Source organism: Phaenicophaeus curvirostris, chromosome 21 (genome assembly GCF_032191515.1).
Source record: "Phaenicophaeus curvirostris isolate KB17595 chromosome 21, BPBGC_Pcur_1.0, whole genome shotgun sequence".
NCBI lineage: Eukaryota > Metazoa > Chordata > Aves > Cuculiformes > Cuculidae > Phaenicophaeus > Phaenicophaeus curvirostris.
In genome coordinates, this window is record NC_091412.1 from 4,620,614 (window position 1) to 4,640,019 (window position 19,406).

Below are 19,406 nucleotides of genomic sequence, written 5' to 3' on the forward strand. Positions count from 1 at the left end.
TCTAATATTACACGTAATTTCCAGTGGCTAGGCTGCACTCTGGTAGCTGGCACACAGAAAGGTATCTTCAGCTTCTTATGTTGCTCTGGCTTTAGCAGACACAAATCAATTTGGTACCACTTCTGTGTTCGCAGGTGGAAAAAAAATGGCCTGAGGTTGAGCTTTTCTCTGCTAGGCTAAGAACCGGGGCATATCTTCATGGTAAAGACACAAAGCCCTCAAAAATAGGTGTTTGTAAAGCAAAAGGCTGTCAGAAAAGGTAGAACTAAATTCTAACAAGAAGCCTGTGCTTAAGAGCCAGAGAAGAAATGGATGATTAGTTAAAGAGCTCTAACCATTCTCCTGAAGAATGAAGGGGATACTCTTTGTGAGCAGAGATGAATGAACACTGCTGCTCTCCGATTCAATAGCACAGTTATAATTGGGCACCGATCACATTAAATGGATGTAGCACTCGCATTAGCAGCGACTCAGCCACTGCCTTCTCAAAAGATGGCTCCTCTACACCTAATTCACTTAATTTGCCGTTAATTAACAGAGGTGATCCATAGCCTTTCACATGCTGGTTTCTCCTTAGGGAAGGTGGAGCTGTGCCCCGCTGCCTTGTGCGGCTGCTGCTCCCACCCCAAAGCCATTGGTGGGAAGGTGATGGCGAGAGGGTCTTGAAACTTGAAGACCACCTAAGGTGCTTTGGGTTGACAGTACGGAGACACGGGATGGGCAGAAAGCAGACTGAACTTCTGTCTCGCATCCAGCCACAGACCATTTCCATGCAAACAGCAGTGGAACAAATCAAGGACAAGTCTCTCTTATGCAGCACGATGGCCCTGACAGTGGGTTGCAGCCCTGATGCCACTTGAATCAGCTCAGACAGTTGTCTGCAAATCTCAAAGGCATACAGTAGGCATTCTCTAATCAGGGTAGGCATAGCAGAAAAACCCATGTTCTATGCATTTGAAATAAACTGCGAGACCTCATCTAAAGTCCTCCTGTCTGCTCAGCCAACTCTTGTCATCCTAAATAGGGACAACAGCTAAGTTCTACCTTGCAACATAAGTTAACATCTATAGGATGCACAGAAGCTGAGCCAATTCAGCTCTGCTCACCAACTCAAATCTTCAACCAAAGCTCCTGTAACCCAGGAGAAGAGCCCAGAAGAAGCCTTTGCAGTCCTCATGTTTCCCAGGGTCTTAGCTAAGCTGCACTGAAAGCAGTTTCTCATGTTGCATCTCTCACTCAAACTGCATTTAGCACACAGGCATTGAGAAAAAGAGAAGAAGTTACAAATACTCAGAAATCACTGTTTTTACCTAAAATAAGCTTGCAAAACCAAAGCCAAATGTTCTGAGTTGAAAAGGCTTGAAAACTAAGTTCTGATTTACCAAAGCACAGGTGAAAATTGGGAAGGTGGGCAGAAACGTTGGCCTTCTGCTCTGTCAAAATGCCTCCAACCTGGAAGGACCATTTCCACCTTGCACCATTCCCTTGCTCTTTTACTGATCAAGTTTTCCACCAAGATCATTGATTATGATCATGGCTTGTACCAAATGTCCACTGGGAAGCAAACCAAGAGTTCCAATTCATTCCACAGCCGTCAAAGACCAGTTGTCAACAGTATTAACTTTTGTTCAGAAATGACCCCAGTGAGCCACAAATCACCTAGAAAAGACACCTGCCCACCATGAATCAGACTGGGAGTCTGCCTGGTCTCACATCTCGTCTGTGGGGTGGAATGGATTAGCAGCAACCGGCTTCCAGAGAGGAAATTATGGGATCAGGCAGCAGATGCTGGCAAATTTCCCGATAGCCTTTGCCAGCTTGAGGCCAATATGTGCTGCCAGTCACTGACCTGGAAAAGGGAAATGTAAAGCTCTTTCCCGTTTCTCAAGCCACAATCCACCTCCATGCATCTTGTTACATTGAGAGACACAGAGACACCTCACTTTTCAAAGGCCACAAAGCAAATTAGAAGACTTGATAGGAAGACAGATTCGGCTCTGCAGGTTCCTAGGAAAGGCTAAAGACATTGTTATAAAAAGATATTAGCCTAACTTTTTCTCTTGCAGAGTTTTGCCCATAAAAAGCAGCCTTACTATTTCAAAAAGCTGCCTTATTTCTAGGCAGAAGGACAAAAGTGAGGTTAAATCAGTCTACGGCTCTCAACGTAACTTTAATAGGGGACCTTTGCTTTGTCCCTGATCCACCAAACTATCTTATTTCTGACCTGCCTTTTGCTCGTTACTTCATGGGGAGAATACCTCCAGTTATTGCACGACAATGCTACAGAGAAGCTGAAAACAAGCCTTTCCCTGTTCCCAGCTCGCTTTGGAAAACCACAAGGATGTTGCTCACCATCCAGTTCCTCCACGGAGATATTCGCTAGCTGTTCGCTGTCGCTACCAGCAGAGAGTGAGCGGTTCAGGTAGTTGCCCTTGTACAACAAGCCAGCTGTTACATGGTGGAATGGCATCTTCTCCCTGGGCACAAGAGCAAAGGGAAGAGAAAGGCTTATTTTAATTACTTGTCTTTGTTTTATATGAATAGTGCAATAGACTGCCTTGAAAGAGTAGCTGGACCAAAGCATCCTACACCAGGGAACACGCACTGAAGTTGGATGCATGGCTGATGGATTGCAGATTTCATTTAGTGCCTAAGACAGGAGGTAAACAAACAAACAAAAAAGCAGCAGCTGTTTCTTTATGCTGAACAAAAGTTAGCAGAGACAGAACAGCGGTGAGACCCTAGCACTCATATTGCAGCTTTCAGCCTAGAGATTTGCTACTTGATAATAATCAAGTAGAGCATAGGGATCTACATTGACAGGCAATTAAAAAGTCACAGGGTCCAGCAGCGTGACTTTCAAAGCCACACAAGGGTCTGGACACCAGCTCTCAGACCACGCTCCAGAGCACCTGGACCCCTGAGATGGTTCAACCTCCCCCTGCCCAGAGCATCCGTGCTGAGCGAGGCACACGGTGCATCAGTGCCTCTGCTCCAGACTTCAGCTGCCCTTGCTGAAAGAAGAGAATTCACTTTCAAGCAAGGCCCAACAAAGAACATTTTCATCTCACAAATATGACAGCTAAGGAAAAATACTGCTCGATAGGATGCTGTAGCAGGAAAGTGTTTGCAAACTTAGCAGGTATAAACACCGCAGCCTAGTGAAGGGCAGCCATCTGCACAGGCAAAAGTGGAAATTACTGTCAGCAGCACTTAGACATTGATTTAGGATACACAAGAAAGAGGCAAGTTTGCCAAAGTCAATTGGAAATATTAAGAGGAAGATTTGTCATACCCTTGGCTGGTTTCAATCAGCGCAGCCCCATCGTGGGCCTATTGTACTTTATACTGTATATTTCCAACAGATATAGAATCATACAATGGTTTGGGTTGGAAGGGACCTTAAAGATCATCTAGTTCCAACCCCCCTGCCATATCAACTAGCAGAGTCAACACAGCCACCCAGATATCAGCTAAAGACCTGGCCCAGGGTCTCTGCAGAGGCTGGAAGGTGGACAGGACACCCTGAGCAGCTGGAACCAACCATTAATATAAATCTATATAGTGACTTTGGCAGATCCCACTCACTCCAGTGGGGAACACAGCCCAGTTAGAAACAAACTCCAAGGGCATTCTCACTATAGCCCTGCCGGGACTTCAGCTTGCTTTGCCATGAAGAGATAAGTGCCACCTACTGAATCGTTCTCCAGCCAACACTACAATTACAAGGATGATCTGGCTCTTACTCAGCCATATGTTCTTACCACAGTCAATAAAACAAATATATATATACATTAATATTGTAACAAATGTCTTTTTGCCTCACTGAGTTAGTAAAACCTCTAATAGACTCACCAAGAGCAAAGTAACCTCGTGTCACAGGAACAAAAAGAAGAAAAGCCGTGAGGTTTCTCTTGCACTGCTTAGCACGTACCTAGAATTTCTCTTGCAGTAATTATGTAAATAAATCCTAATCGTAATTTTAAGTATTTTTATTTGGGAGGCAGTTTCTTCAGCAGCACATTAGAAACCGTAAACAAGGTTTTCTTTTTCATTAAGCATATCTGTAATTTCCCAGCACTTGCCAATTAATGTTTTTCATTTCAATATATTGCTCACTTTGACATATTGCTCGGCACTAAGATGGAACTTTACCTACCCACAATGAGACACAAACGATACCAGCTTTGGCACAGCTTTAGGTCCCATCGAGCAGGGCTGCAGAGACACTTCCAGCCCTTTGCACCATTTTTATTTACTTCCAGTCCTACCACAAAGCATTCACACAGCAATCGATCCACGTTTTGTCTCAATAATCACACGCCCAACGTAAAAGCAATTACACTGATTTTCAAACCCCTACCAACTTAAACAGAGGTTTAAATCTAAGACCCGTCAAGGCTCAGGAAGAGCTGCAGGGTGAGCTTGCACTGCAAACGCAGAGCGCGATGAGCCCAGGGGGACTGATGCTGGCACTCACCTGCCCCTGCACAAAGGGAGCTCAGCTCCTCGCACTCCCTGAGCTCACCTGGGGTTGGAATATCTGCAAGCCACACATTCAGGCACACTAAACATTTTTGAAATCACTGTCTGTGCCTTCGCTTCTACGACCATTAAAAAAAAAAACAACCACAATGCATCCCCCCTGAGGGCTGAAGTGCTTAAAATCAGCTTCCACCTGGAATCCACTAATGTATTTTAGTACTGGGGTGAGACCCATGATATCCCAGAGTGAGAAATGCTGGATTTAATTCTACTGCCTAGATATATTATTTGTTAAAAAATTGCAATATTATTCAACAGAAACCCTGCACAGCTGCTGGAATTCAGCAGCCCTCGGCATCCTGCCTCCAGTTTCAATGAGAGATGTTCAAATCCAGACCAGCGGCAGCTCCAGCACCAGATGTCCAACAGGGATGCGTAGCTGTGCTTCAGGAGCCCTCAGCATCCTGCAGACAGGAGCCTGCAGCGAGAACTGACCCTGCACAGGGGTAGAAAATGGTAAAAAGGGGTATTGTGGGGTGTGGGAGACTTCATAAAGCAAAGCACCCATTGCACAAAGCACCCTGTGTTGAAAGATATCAAAAGCTTAATGGAAACATGTAGGTAGGTGGTGCCTGTGTGGGAACGAGGGGTCTGTCCTTGCACAGTCAGATCGGCCCAGGCACATTTTACATTTAGTCAAAACGTCTGTGTTAGAAACATGGTAACTTTAAGTTTGCCAATGGACAGGACTCCTTCCAGGGCCAGCTGAGACCCTGGGGAAACTCAAACCATAAGTAAACTGGAGCTGATGGGATCGGCTCCACACCACAGCGATGCCCTCACCGAGCACCTCATCGTGTTAAATTTGCAGCAGTGTGCACCCACCTCCTCTGGTTAGGAAGGGGGAAGATGCCCCAGCTCATCTTGTTTTCCAGAGATGTCTAACAGGTGTCTGAGCAGGCAGCTAGCAGTGAGTTTTGCTCTCCATCTCCCAGCAGTCGCGACAGACACATTTTCCACTGAGCAACTTGCAAACTGAAAGCAGTTTTCAAAGGCATAGTGGGATTTTGGAGCAATGAAATCTCCTTGAATAATGCCATGAAAACATTGACATTTAACCAAAAAGCCCTCAAAGAACCCATAAACACGTGTATAGAAATGTTACCATGGTACCTTGCCAAGGTTTCAGTCTCTGTGCCAAGCTCCGCAGCAGGTTACATCCCCTGTAACGCCCGGCAGCAGCGCTGCCAGCCTCGCTCTTATCCTTTCGGCACAACCACATTTGTGAAATTTATAAGATGTTCGTAAGCAATTTGCCATCAGGAAAAAAAAGACAGTTACACGATGCTCACATGTCTACGCTCGCTCCAGTTTGCATTCTTCACTAGCTCTTGTGATATGTTTTTTAAAAACGCTTCTTGCAAACCCAATTGAAAATCCACACGACTATTGAACTGGTTTAACTGAAGTATCAGTCAACGAGATGGAATCAGGATCAATTTGTATTGATCCTGGATCTCCCCTGGTAGTTACCAATTTGGAAAACATTTCTTGCTAACCTGTCTCCTATGTGCAGCATAAAATGAGGCTCAGGAGTATATCCTGGTTTTACAGCTTCAGGTAACACACATCATTTGGACTGTCTGGGTGCTATACCTGGTCAGGATTGTGTATTTGCCTTCTCTATTAAGCTGTAATTTGGTGGATCCTGGCTGCTGCCCTCCAGGTTGTATGAGACCTTGTCCTCGATGCTGACCAGTCCCCAAGCCACTGCCTCACGGGTGTCAAATGGACCAGGCAGATAAAATGCTGGCAGGGAAACATGGGAAGATGGTGGATCATTAAAGTTGGAAAAGACCTCTAAGATCATCAAGTCCAACCGTTAGCCCAGCACCAGTGTGCTTAGTAAACCATGTCCCGAAGTGTCAGCTCTACATCAGATCTTCATCTCTTCCACAAGTCTGGCTTAGGTTGAGCAGAGGGTTCAAGCTGATAGGATGAGAAAACACACATCCATGTGTGGACAAGCACACACATGCAGTACAACAGCGTAAGCTTCGTTTTCTTCAGAAATAGGGCTAAAAAAAATACAGGAATACATAGAAAATCCATGAAGCAAACAGATGGTAGGGAAACTGGAACAGTAGCTGTGAAGTCCCCCAGCTCACTCTAAAACCATTTAAAAATTCATCAAATGAAGTAACGGTGTTAAAGATCCTTCTCCTTGGGCAGAGCAACATTATAACATCTAAGGCAAATAAGAGCAGTGTCTTCTGAAAAAAATTATCTCATTTTCCCTAGAGCTGAATGATTTCCATTATCTTTTCAAGAAGGCTGTGTAATACCTAGCTGGATCCAAAGCGAAGAGTAGAGCAAATAAAGCCCTAAGCATGACCTGAGAAATTCCTGTGCAGTTTGATCCCCCATGCTCTGGGCATGACACATCAGACACGGGGCACAACCAACTCTCCAAAAAGTCTTCCTTGCTCTTCTGGTATGTTTTCCCTTCATAGCTGCCCATTCCAGAGTCCCTTCCCTCTCCCCCAAGGAGGCAGCAACTGCCGAGGGTCACATTAGCCCACGCTTTCTGGCTCGGGAGTGACTGAGCTGGATTAAATCCTCAGGTCTCTGTCTGTAGCCAAGATAGTTACAGGAAGACAAGCATTTTGCTGCAGACACATGGCTTTGGCAAAATCCTTCTGCTAGGCAGAGCACTAAAGTCACTTTGCCCCTTATCATCTGCATTCACTGTCGTGAACAATAGATTTTATTTATTTATTTTGTGCAAAAACTTGGCACCTCAAATGCAATATGAGCCCAAGCTAAGTCTGAAGGGTCCAAAGAGTCTCATTTTGGCACTGGGAGGAGCTCTGCGGATGCAGAGAAGGGCAGCACATCGAGAGCTGTGTAAAAAGGTGTGAGGAGTTAAGCTGCTGCAATAAAATGCAGAAGTCTTGTTTAATCAGTCTCAACTCAGGTGTGCAGAGAGACACAGGAATGAAAGCATGCTCAGGCAGATGGCTTTTTCTGTAGCTACAAAATCAATATAAGTGGGTCTTCAAAGGGTGCCTTGGGATTGAGAAATATAAGGTCTGGTGCATAGGGAGCCTTAAAAGAAAGCCCTAAAATAGATGCTCCCAGGGAGAAAAATCTTTGAGGAAGTTTGCGTTTTCTAACTATTGATATCAATAAAGCCAAATCCCCCAAAAGACATGGAAAGGCACATTTGGGCTATATATAAACAGATCTATTGCAGGAAGAGAAAGACAAGAGCCTCCCAGCTCCCTGTCTGCCACTGCAGCCTGCACAGAGCAGTAAACGCACTGGACTGTTTTTGGAAGCCAAATTTCCTCGGATTGTAATGCAAAATCATTGGGCTGTAAGCGCAAGTGAGCCCTAAAGCTTCCTCTGAAAGGGTTTTTCTTTTACTTCTGGAAAACTGGAGTACTCTCACTTTCTGGAAGCAAGGCAGCTTATTAGAACCAGATTCACTATTCACACACTTCACTGCAGGATATTTTCAGTGAATTAATGCATCCAGATTCATTTTATACCTTCTACAAGGATCTGTGTAACGCAAACATAAGACCTTGATCCAAAGCGCACGTACACGTGTGTAAGATTCATTATGCATTGGCTGGTGGTGATACAGGTACAGACTAAAACTGACCCCCAAGGTCAGTCCTGACCCTCCATATCCACACAAGCCCTCGTTCTTACCACACTGTACATGACACGCGTGCTGTACATGAGTATTTATCAGCAGAAGACTAAGAAAATGCCAGCAGGGTGAGGGAGGGGATTCTGTCCCTCTACTCTGCTCTCAAGAGACCTCACCTGGAGTCCTGCATTCAGGTCTTGAGTCTTCAGCTCAGGAAGGACATGGATCTTTAGACAGAGTCCAGAGGAGGCCACAAAGATGATCCGAGGGCTGGAGCACCTCCCGTACAAAGACAAGCTGAGAGAGTTGGCATTGTTCAGCCTGGAGAAGAGCAGGCTCTAAGGAGACCTCATAGTGACCTTCCAGACCTTTCAGGGCTCCAGGAAAGCTGGAGGGGCTCTTGACCAGAGAGTGCAGGGATAGGACAAGGGGAAATGGTTCTAAGCTGAAAGAGGGGAGATTTAGATATTAGGAAGAAATTTTTTACCATGAGAGTGGTGAGGCATTGGCCCGGGTTGCCCAGGGAAGTTGTAGCTGCCACATCCCTGGAGATGTTCAAGGCCAGGTAGGAAGAGGCTTTGAGAAGCCTGATCCAGGAGAAGGAGTCCCTGGCCATGGCAGGGAATTGGAACTAGATAATCTTTAAGGTCCCATCCAACCCAAACTATTCTATGATTCTATGAAAATATTGCTGTTCCACAAAACGACCAAGAATACCGAGATCCTGCTGACAGACACTGGGCTGGAATACAAGCAATAAAGTTCCCTGTGGTGATCAACAGGTAAAAGGACTTTGCAAATCTTAGACCGTTTTCAGCATTGAAGTACATAAGTGGGAAGAAAGTCCTCTGAAATGTAGAAAACAAGGTCTGAGTGACAAGCCTAATGGATGTAGAGCCACAGAGGCACTTCATGAGCAACAAACTTCCAGGTTCGAGAATTACAAAGCGACAGACACTTCAGATGGTTTTGTGCTGGTTTTTTTCCTCACCTTCTCCAGAAAATTTGAAATTAAAAAGAAGAGGAAGGTCACTTCAAAAGACATCACATTGCTGAAGAACTGAAGCTTCACTGCTGCCTTTGAATTCTGTGTGGCAGAAAGGAAGAGCTGTGGATGCCAGGTCAAGTATAAAATATACACATTTCTCTCTGAAAGCTGAACATTTGAGAACACAGTGGGACAGTTTTAAACATAGTTGTTGTTTGTTATTTTTTAACTATGGCCTGGGTATGATCCTCGGCTTAAACTGCTGGGAGGAGAGGGCTGCAATGACCTGATAGCTCTGCATCTCCAGGGCAAGCACATCACGTGCTAAGGGGATAAACACCCCTTTCCATTCCCAAACAGGCTTAAACTTGAGTGATTAAAGAGCCATCACAACCAACTCACCAGAATTTTATCCATTCACACAAGCTCCTCTTAGCCCCCAAACTCACCCTCAGCTTTTGCAGCCAGCAATCCCAAGCTTCTTTGTTGCCCTCTCCCACTTTCTGCTACTTCTGCTGCCCCATCTCTTGCTGCAGGGGTGGAGTTTAGCCAGGATTAGTAAAAAAATTCTGTCTTTGTATAAACCACAGATGTCTTTGAAAGATTCTGAGCTGATACTAAAACCAAAAAGAAATGCAAAGAATGCAACACAGATCGTCGAACTTTCCTCTCTTCCTCCCTCTGATAATTCACCTGGAAACACGAAAAAGATCAGCTTGGAAACAGGGTTTTTATCCCTGGGGAGGCTGCAGAGCGCATGCACTAGCCCCTGTTTCCTTCTGTGGGTTCAGCTCCTCCACAAGACAACAGGACTCATAGTGTGCACCATCCATGGTACAAATTTATGAGAAGAAAACAACACAAACTACTAAAAAGCCCTAAAATCTCAAGGTGAAGGGTTTCCAAGGTGGGAAGCTGAAGGCTAGAAACATGCAAACTGGAAATTAAGCAAGAGTTTTTAACAGCAAAGGGGATTATCCGCTGGAGCAAACTACCAGAACGAGTGACATGGTGCTGCCTCTCAGACGAGACCAGCTGCCTTGCTGAAAGACACGCTTTAGCCAAGCACGAGATACCGAGCTCCCTATTGGAGTTAACGGGGTGAAATCTAATAGCTTGTGATGTATTGTTTCACAGATTAGATGCTCTGACACTTCTCCTGGGCCTTAAAAGTCAGGAGTCTGTGAAGACACCCCAAGAGGCCGAGCAGCATCAGTGCTGAGATAAGAATGCGTGCAGCTGATAGACCTGTCAGCTCCCTCGGCACAGTCCCAGGCACCTTCCACCTCACCTTCATTTCATTTTTCCCTATAAAAATTGCCCAGCTAATACTGCCACAGGGAGTAATAACCACCTCAGGTCTATAGCCAGGGATTCCCTGGCACCCAGCGGGGGCTCCTTCTGGCCTCCCCCTGGCCATCAGCTGCAGGGGGACAGGGTACAGACAAAGTCAACACATTTTACTGAGCACACATTGCACGTCAGTGCTGCAAGAAAGGCTTCATCCCATCATCCGCTTCTGCTCAGACCATTACACCAACCCCCTCAACAGTCCTTGCTGTGCAAATACAAAAATATCAGATTTCTCGCTTTCTGGCATACTTGACTCTTTTTTTTTTCCCCAAGTGGAAGAACACAAGAAGGTAAAACAGGACCAACTGATGGCATAGGGTAACGAGGTCCATGTTGGCAGGAAGAAAAAAGTACCACAGAGCTTTTAGCTGAGATTAAGAGAATGTCAAAACAGCACAGAAATGTCACTTGTGCATATTTAACCCCCTGTAACGCGTTTCTAACGCATTTCCCTGCTCTATTTAACCATCTCCCCCTCCACTCACAACTGTTTGCTTATCAAGAGTGTCTTGGGGATAGTTTTCTGAGTGTGCTTTTTTTTCGTTTACTCATGTCCAGTTGCCTTCACTTCACAAGCAGAAATCAGACATGAAGACATTATTAGCCGCGATTCCTGGCACCCACTGCCCACAGAACAAGCATCCTAGTTAAGAAAACAATATACAATGGATTATTCACACAGACTGAGTGCGTCACAGATGAGTAATTATAAACATGAAATTTATCAATAAAGACAATCTTTACAGCAGATTTAACAAAGTAACAAACTCCAAATAGCCTGTTGGTTGATTATGTATTATTCATGAAATGTCAAAACATTTAGGGCTTTTAACAGGACAATTAATTACTTTCAATCAATGTGACTTATGCCAGGCCTTTTCTTTAAAGGAGGCTTTTGGACACCTGATGAGGGCCATTTTTTGAAAGTAATAGTTGATGGTTCCTACAGCAAGTTTCCTAGGAGCTATGAGGATTGGAGCCATCAACGTAATCAAATGAGCCAGAAGGTAATTAAAGAGGCAAGGGCAACCATAGAACTGGAATAATTTTCATATAAATTGAGGTGAATCATAGCGTAAGAGTCAAACCAAAATACACTCCAAGCATTTCCCCACTGCAAACATTCAGGGCTCAGGGAAGTGTTGTCATACACACACTGTGGTCCAGCTTTAAAAGAGGATCCAGATTTAAGAGAGCATCCCAGTTTGCTTGCTGGAGGAGGGTCAACTGACCCAAATGATAACCTGTCCCAAAAAGAAGTTTCCAAAACCATCAGTCTGGTTATTACTAAATACTATTAAGCCAGGAACAGGCTAAGGTGAGAAAGGGTTAAGAGACTGTTGTGCTCATGGCACTGATCCATGCAGAAAACTGGAATTATCAGCTGTCTCGAGACACACAGGACTTGTAGCAGAAGGTGGACAGGGCATTCACAGAACAGTGCACTGTCCACCCAGAGCAGCTGTTTAACACCAACCACGATACTATTTAGCTGCTTAAAGGAGGAGAAAATAGACAGATCCCAAACCTGCAATGCTCTCTCTACACGCACAGTGGTCGGTAGGAATGGACCTGGGGTAAACCCTGGTGCTCTGATGCTGCAAAGCGCTGAAGCACTCGCTGGACTCAGCACGATCTCAGCACATGCTGGAGCACCTCGTTGTCCAAGATCTTAATTCACAAGAAACCAGATCCTATCAGAGAGAGCTGAGCTGCCTTGAGAAAGTCTGTGCTTCTTTCTTTGTGAGCTACTGGTCTTTGGAAGATTATAGTAAAGCTGTTCCAAGAAACCAAAATGATCATTTCCTGCTGGAGCACAGTATTTAGCTCTTGGGGTGGCACAAATTACAGCATCCTTATTTTTATTTCAGTATTTATTTAAAGGAAATGTACAACAGAAATCTGATGCTGGCTGTATTTTAAACCCATGAGTACTCTGTAAACAACCTAGACCCAGAGAGATTTGCATGTTTCTTCTCGAAACATAAGGAGATCCAGCGAGACTGAGTAATTAAAAACAGTTACGGAGAGTTCATTTTCTTGTTTTTCCTGAGGTTTGCTTTTGGGTTGGCTGTTCCCAACTTTAATACCTGGCAGGGATGTTCAGCTATTTGGAATCTAATTTGCATAATGGTTGATGCACCGACAGCTCTCCATGGGGAATCACTGCCCTGGCGGAGGTCACCAATACGCAGAAAAAAATAGCGCAGAGAGGAAAATTTATCTCAAACTTAAAGTTTTTAAAAGGGGTCAGAGCAGAGCATCTAAGAGCAAGGACGAACACATAAACATTTCTCAAAACGCACATTGTTGTGACACCTTTGGTGACCTCCAGACATTTCCTCAAACCTTTGGAGAAGGCTGGCTATTAGCAGCAGAAATGCAATGAGCATGGGAGGCGATGGCAAACCTCCAGTTACCTTCACTGGGACAGGTTGCAAGCATCAGCAGTGCTCGTCCAAGCCAACGGGCTATTGACTTAGCTGTTTGCCTAAGGCTTTGCAGGACTGGGTAACCCTTCAAAATTATAATCTATCTGTGTAAACATCTATGGTCCTGCAAATAGAAGACAACGAAGAAAACCTCATTAAAGCGGATCAATCCCAGCGCAGGCACAGGCTCACTGCAACTCATCACCTTCAGCCCTACTGACCTCTTTGCAGAATCAGGCCCCTGGCAGGAGGCGAGTACAAACACAAAGAGAATCTAGGTTAGGGAGGAATTAAGCCAATTGGAATTTGTACAAGATATCAGCGGTGGCCATTCCATCGACTGAACAAGCTTCCAGCTCCCTAGGTTTGCTCACGTTATTGTTTAACGTGCCGGCACCAAGGGAAAAAAAGAGCCCAAGGAAACTCTCAGCACACAGACGGTCTCTCTACGAACACGTGCCCACCACGCTGTCACTTGTGTTGTCCCACGCAAGCCTCCTCCAGCACACTAAGTGACCACAGGCAAACCCAGTATCTGCTTACACCTTGTTTAAAAGGAAAAACAGATTTGGAAACCTTGGTGCATTTATAAATGTCCAAAATCATTCAGAACATATCACGGGGAAGAACTACACAATAAACATGATGGAAATATGGGAGGGTAAGGAAAAGGGATGGCTCAGAGCACCCCAAACCAACCCCTCTGCTGCTGGGCATTGGTTCACTGCTGGGGGTTCAGAGACAAACACAGCAGCTGCCATGTCTCAGCATCCCACTTTGCAACACCTGCACCCAGCAGGTACCCACCAAAGCTTCTGGGATGCCAGCACAGGGGGCTGTAGATACAGGCAATGCACAGGGTGGATCCAAAACCTAGAGCCAGGTTAAATGGCTCGATAATGTATGAGAAAGGGAGGTATACACTGCTTGAAAGCTTCAGCTATGAACAGATTTCAAGACAGCATGCAGTGCAGATGTTTAAGGTTTTCTTCTATCATGCTGTAAAAATGTACACACAATTATGCCCAGTAAGCCTCCACAAGCAGATACGAAGTTCAAGGAATGAGTGGGCAGTTTTAGAACCACCCACTGAATTTCTATACATTTTCCATGTCCTGCCCATGGACTTAAGGTTCAACAGACTGTATCTGCACTGTGGCTTTAATTACCACTGCTTAATGTCTTTATTCTGAGAAACATTTTCACATTTTACTGTTTTTATCAAAGCAGACTGCATTTAATTATAAGCAGACCTATAAAACAGTTTGTTTCTATTGCCCTCGTTTCATCATAGCTCAAGTACTACTGCATAATACCCAGGATTTACTTTAGTTTCCTGCTTACACTTTAACACTAACCACATTCACAGGTTAAAAATACAGTTAAAGTCTACCCAGTCTTGCAAAGCTTCTCTGCACATATCTGCTCCTCCAGGTAGGAGCTGAGCTAACTGATATATCTTCAGGTGTGGACTGTATAAAACTGACTTGGTATTGTTTACAGGACTCATAAAAAATCATTTTGGTTTACTTTAGCAATCCACCTCACTAAAATAAATGCTCTCAAACACATTCTACATTCCCATCATTTTCTGAAAAGGCTTTACCTGTTCCATTTTACATCCCTTAATAGATTCACTGCCATATTTCATGCTAAATCAATAAAGTTATATGTGCACAAATCAACTAAAATGATGTTTCTAATACAAGTACTTTCTCCATGGGTATTTTGTTCAGTTTACGATAACTCTGGAAGATAAAACATGCATAGCGGTGTTGTCTTACTCCTGATCAAGCAATGATTTTGCTTAGAAATTAGGTCATTTAAAGAAGAATAAAATGAGAGGACTTGCATTGCATTGTAACTTACAGAGGAAGGTTTGCTGGAGGCTGTGTGAGGTGCACGGGACCAACCATTTAAATGTACCGAGACTTGGCTGGGATTTAGTCTGTTCAAGGAAAGCCTGGACAGGCAGCCACAAAAACCTTGTTTATATACCCATCTGTATTTATATATATACCCGTATATCATTATATGGTAGCCATAAGCTGCATCAGCATAAGCCTCAAGCACATTATGACTGGACAAAAACTGCATAATAATTAAGTCACAAAGGGTGTAAGTACAAAGGTACAACTCTGTCTCCCCGTGCAGCCAAGACAGGAAAGGAAGGAGATTTTGTTAAAATTAGCATTTATGCAAACAATTTTTTTTTTCTTTAAGCAAGACAGGTTTTGCCCTGGGATTCAACAGCAGGGAGATGCTTGGAAAGTGCTTTTGTTCACCGAGGAAATCCATCGGTTTGCAGAATCGAGCCCCCAGCCTCATCCTGCCCCACCGAAAAGTTAAGGGAAGGTGGTGAGAGAATCCGAAAAGGTCTACACTATTCCAAAGAGTACAGAACCAGCTCCTGCAGGACAGAGCCCTCCCCAAGGAGACCCCTGCGGTCCTTACGCTACCTGGAAGTTTCACCCAGTGCAGGGTCTGGCCCTGGTCCACCACCCTCCCCATCCCTCACCGCCTGATGAGGATTCTGCCTGGAGATACACAAATTGCCTCACCGGAGCCAGGGCAGAGGATTTATCTACAGGTGCAGTGCAGAGAGGATTCACCTACAGGTACAGTGCATGCTCCGAGGAAACAGTTAAGCATCCACAAAGATTCCAAAAACTGAAAAGACGAAGCTTCCCTTGTCAAATCCTTTCCAGAAATAAGCAGTCGCACTGCCATACAAGCATGCCAGTGGGGAAGGGACGCATGCAAAGACCCGCTCCCTCCCCAGAAGAAGCCAGCTGGAATATTCCTTGTTAAAAAAACAGTATCAGGAGTTCTTACCTGGTAAAATTTGTATTCCCAGCTACCAGCACACCTACAGCACCCGGCTTTCATGGGGCATCACACAAGGTTGCAACGGCAGATTGTGGCAGGTCATGGAAGTTTACAGCCAGAAGCAAAAAAAAAAAAAAAAAAGCCCAAAACAAAACAAAATCATTCCCCAAAAGCCACAACGTGACCCAAGCGATATCCCTGCAATGGTTGTCTCGTTACAAACAAGATGAGATGAAGGAGGGGTTTTTACTTGCTCTGAGGCATCATATGGAGCTTAATCACAGGCAGTTACGTATATGGTTCTTTTGGCCTTCAATCAAGTGTGTCATTTCGGTGGCAGCTGCCTACGTGATGTAAGCAACCTGGGCGATCCAGTCCGTTGCCAATCACAGCCTTGTACAGATATTTTATAGCCGAATAATGGGGAAATTCGATTTCCCAGGCAATGAGGAGATCTTTATGTAGTCCAGCAAGCACATCGAGTCAGATGGGATCACACAGCTCTCCTCCGGTGGAGTTACCGACACCACAGCCCGGCCAGACCTCAACGAGCTGTTCCCACCGCTGAGCTTGTCCCGCTATAATTTCCTGACGGAGCCCGTCTGTATCCTGACGACTTTCAACACACTCCAAAGCCACCAAGAGCCAAGACAAGCTTGCGAGGCACCCAGTGAATTAGCGCGACACGGTGCGGCGTGTACTAAGGGGGAGGCAGCTGCTACATGGAAAACAGTAAAACTTGGTGGGTGGAAAAGGTCTGAGCTGCTGGTGAGTAACAGGAGAAACAGCTCACACTCAGGACACCAGCACAGCACGGCAGCTCAGCCTTCCTTAATGCATTCTTTTGCTGCTCAAGTGGGGAAATTAGGAGGCAATCACTGCAAATCATGTATTAAATCTGGTGATTGAAATTACATCTGAAATAAAACGAGGCGAGGCTGAACACATCCAGGCTATAACTAGGCACCTGGGTGACAGGCAGGACTCTCTTTGGGAGTCTTTTGGTTGCCGACAGTGGCATCAGTAGGTGTTTGGGGCCAAACTCCTCAGACACATCCATTTGTTGATTTTGAAAGATTCATTAAGACCCGTCTATTCAAACAGATGGTGGATGCTCTCTCTGCTCTGGGATCCTCATTCTTATCTAACACCACAGGAGCAGGACACCGCATAGATACCAAGCACTTATTACATCATCCCCAACAGAAATGAGGAGAGGGCCCAGAAATTAAGAGAAAAGCCTCTCTGGGCACCAAAAGTAATGTTACACTGCTTCTTGGCAACTTGAGTGCCCCTCTCCACAAGCACACGTGTATGTGCCCACAACCACACACAGCCAGAGGAGGAGGAGAAAAAAGCCACCCCTGAACAAATCACACAGACAAGGGATGGGGCACCAAGGGCTCCCACCCATGAATAAAAAACAGGGAGCAGGTAGGGTACCAAGTGATCCCACTCATGAACAAACCACACAGCAAGGGGATGGGGCACCAAGTGATCCCACTCGTGAACAAACCACACAGCAAGGGGTTGGGGCACCAAGTGATCCCACTCGTGAACAAACCACACAGCAAGGGGATGGGCCACCAAGTGCTCCCACTCGTGAATAAATCACACAGCGAGGGGATGGGGTACCAAGTGCTCCCACTCATGAATAAACCACACAGCGAGGGGATGGGGTACCAAGTGATCCCGCTTGTGAGCAAACCACACAGCAAGAGGATGGGGTACCAAGTGCTCCCACGAGTGGCTGAGCATCCCCAGGACCCCATCACCACCCCAGCTCCTGCTGCACCCCGTGGGGGACCGCAATGATGCCACCCAGTCTAAACAAGCTGGTAGGGCTGGATCAGCTCCAGTTTGGACAACAAGACAGTTCCCCGGCAAGCATCAGTTGCCCCCCACCTGGGGAGCGGGGGTGGATACCCCTGCTCCCCGGGTGGGGGGCAGCTGATGCTCTATATTCTTCTTCAGGGTCTCCTCCACCTTTTCCACTCACCTCTCCACCAGCCGGCTCCTCCGCTACAGGTTTGCTCGCCTCCTCTTCCTCACCCCCCCCCCCCCCCCGCCTCCCCCCTCCTCCCTCCCGGCTGAGTTATTCCAAGGAGGATGGAGGGAGGAGGCAGAGAGCGATCTGGGCGGTGAGGATGGCGGAATGAAAAAAAAATATATAATAATTAGAAAAATATACAATAAAATAACGGGGAAAAAAATAAAAGGAAAGGAAAGGAAGGCAGGGCTGAGCAGCACTGAGGCTCAGCTCCCCATGGCTCCCCCCAGCCACAGCCCACCTTGCGGCAAGGCCCCCGCTAACCCCTTCCTCGCCGGCAGCAGCCACCCTCCTCATCCCCCTCCTCCAGCCCTCGAAGGATGCTGCGCGCAAAGGGGAGAGGGACCAGGCGCCCACTGCTCCATCCTCCGCCTGCTCCCACCGCCCGGCTTTGCCTGCCCTCCCTCCCCAAGGCGGCTGGGAAAAAGCACAACCCCAAAGAGGGCACGACCCAAAAGGAATCGGAGAGTCAGGAAGGTTGCAAAGAGACCTCCAAGAGCACCGAGTCCAACTCTCAGCACAACGCCGCAAAAACCAGTCAGCCTACTTGTAGGGCTGAGACCCTCAGAAAGCTGACTCCCCAGAAGCTCTCTCCAGGGCTCTCTTTAGCACGGAGAGGGGCTAGGCTGCCCGATCTTTTTATAGACTCAGCAATGGAGGAGAGGAAACCACATACACATGTCTCCTGGGCTCCTGCAAGCACCAAGGTGTGCATCTCCCAATCCAGTGTCCCAGTCCGTGCACCAAGAGGTGCATCCCCCAATCCAGTGTCCCAGCCCGTGCACCAAGAGGTGCATCTCCCCCAATCCAGTGTCCCAGCCCGTGCACCAAGAGGTGCATCTCCCCAAATCCAGTGTCCCAGCCCGTGCACCAAGGTGTGCATCTCCCCAAACCCAGTGTCCCAGCCCACATACCAAGGTGGTGTCTCCCTGAATGCAGCGTCCCAGCCTGCCAACCAAAGAGCACGTCTCCCTAAACCCAGTGTCCCAGCCCACGCACCAAGGTGTGAGGCTCCCTAAACCCAGCGTCCCAGCCCAGGCAGCCTGCCTGATCCTCTGTTTGATACTGAGGAGGGCAGAGGAGCAGAGCAGGTGGTGGCTCCAAATTGCTGCATGGTAGCAGCTCAGGAGAGCTCCTGACTTGTCCAGGATGAAAGAGTAAGTGTTTGAAGGTGCACGCTTCTCCCAGCTTGCTGAGCATCTCCTTAGGCTTCTCAGCCGAGTTAAAACTACCACCACCGATTAAGCCAGGAGACATCTTTCCATACCGTAGTCATCTTCAGTGGGTTGCTGGACCTCATTGGAGCTTGCTTGTCTTTCCACTTCCCTTTCTGACTGCAGCAGAGGCTCAAGCCCTTTGGATCACTGTCCAGTATCAGCAAACTCACAGAAAAAGCCATATTTGGGGAGAGCTGGACCAGGGCACTTCCAGTGGGGTGAAATTTAGCAAAAGACAGTTTAGGCTCAATACACAGAGAGATGTTCTAATGGTGAAAGCAGCTGACTGCAGAAGTCTCTAAGGGGAACCCAACACTCAGCTAAAAATGCCTTGGTTGGATCTGGAAAAAAGCCTCAAGAGCCACCAGACATCTACAGCAACACTCCCACA

The 19,406-nt window shown here is 46.4% G+C and overlaps 1 protein-coding gene across 2 annotated transcripts in view; it reads right to left on the minus strand.

The window, feature by feature from the left end:
• The window catches only part of CALN1 (calneuron 1), a 144,315-nt gene that overhangs the window by 101,294 nt on the left and 23,615 nt on the right, over positions 1-19,406 (minus strand). Inside the window, exons 1-2 of one of the 2 annotated variants that reach the window (XM_069874251.1) lie at positions 15,755-16,353; positions 2,353-2,477 (exon numbers count right to left, since the gene is read on the minus strand). In XM_069874251.1, coding sequence (XP_069730352.1) covers positions 2,353-2,470 — 118 coding nt within the window. In that variant the 5' untranslated portion in view covers positions 2,471-2,477; positions 15,755-16,353. Of the gene's footprint in view, positions 1-2,352; positions 2,478-15,754; positions 16,354-19,406 lie in introns of those variants that run through there. The other variant, XM_069874252.1, reaches the window with a different exon arrangement.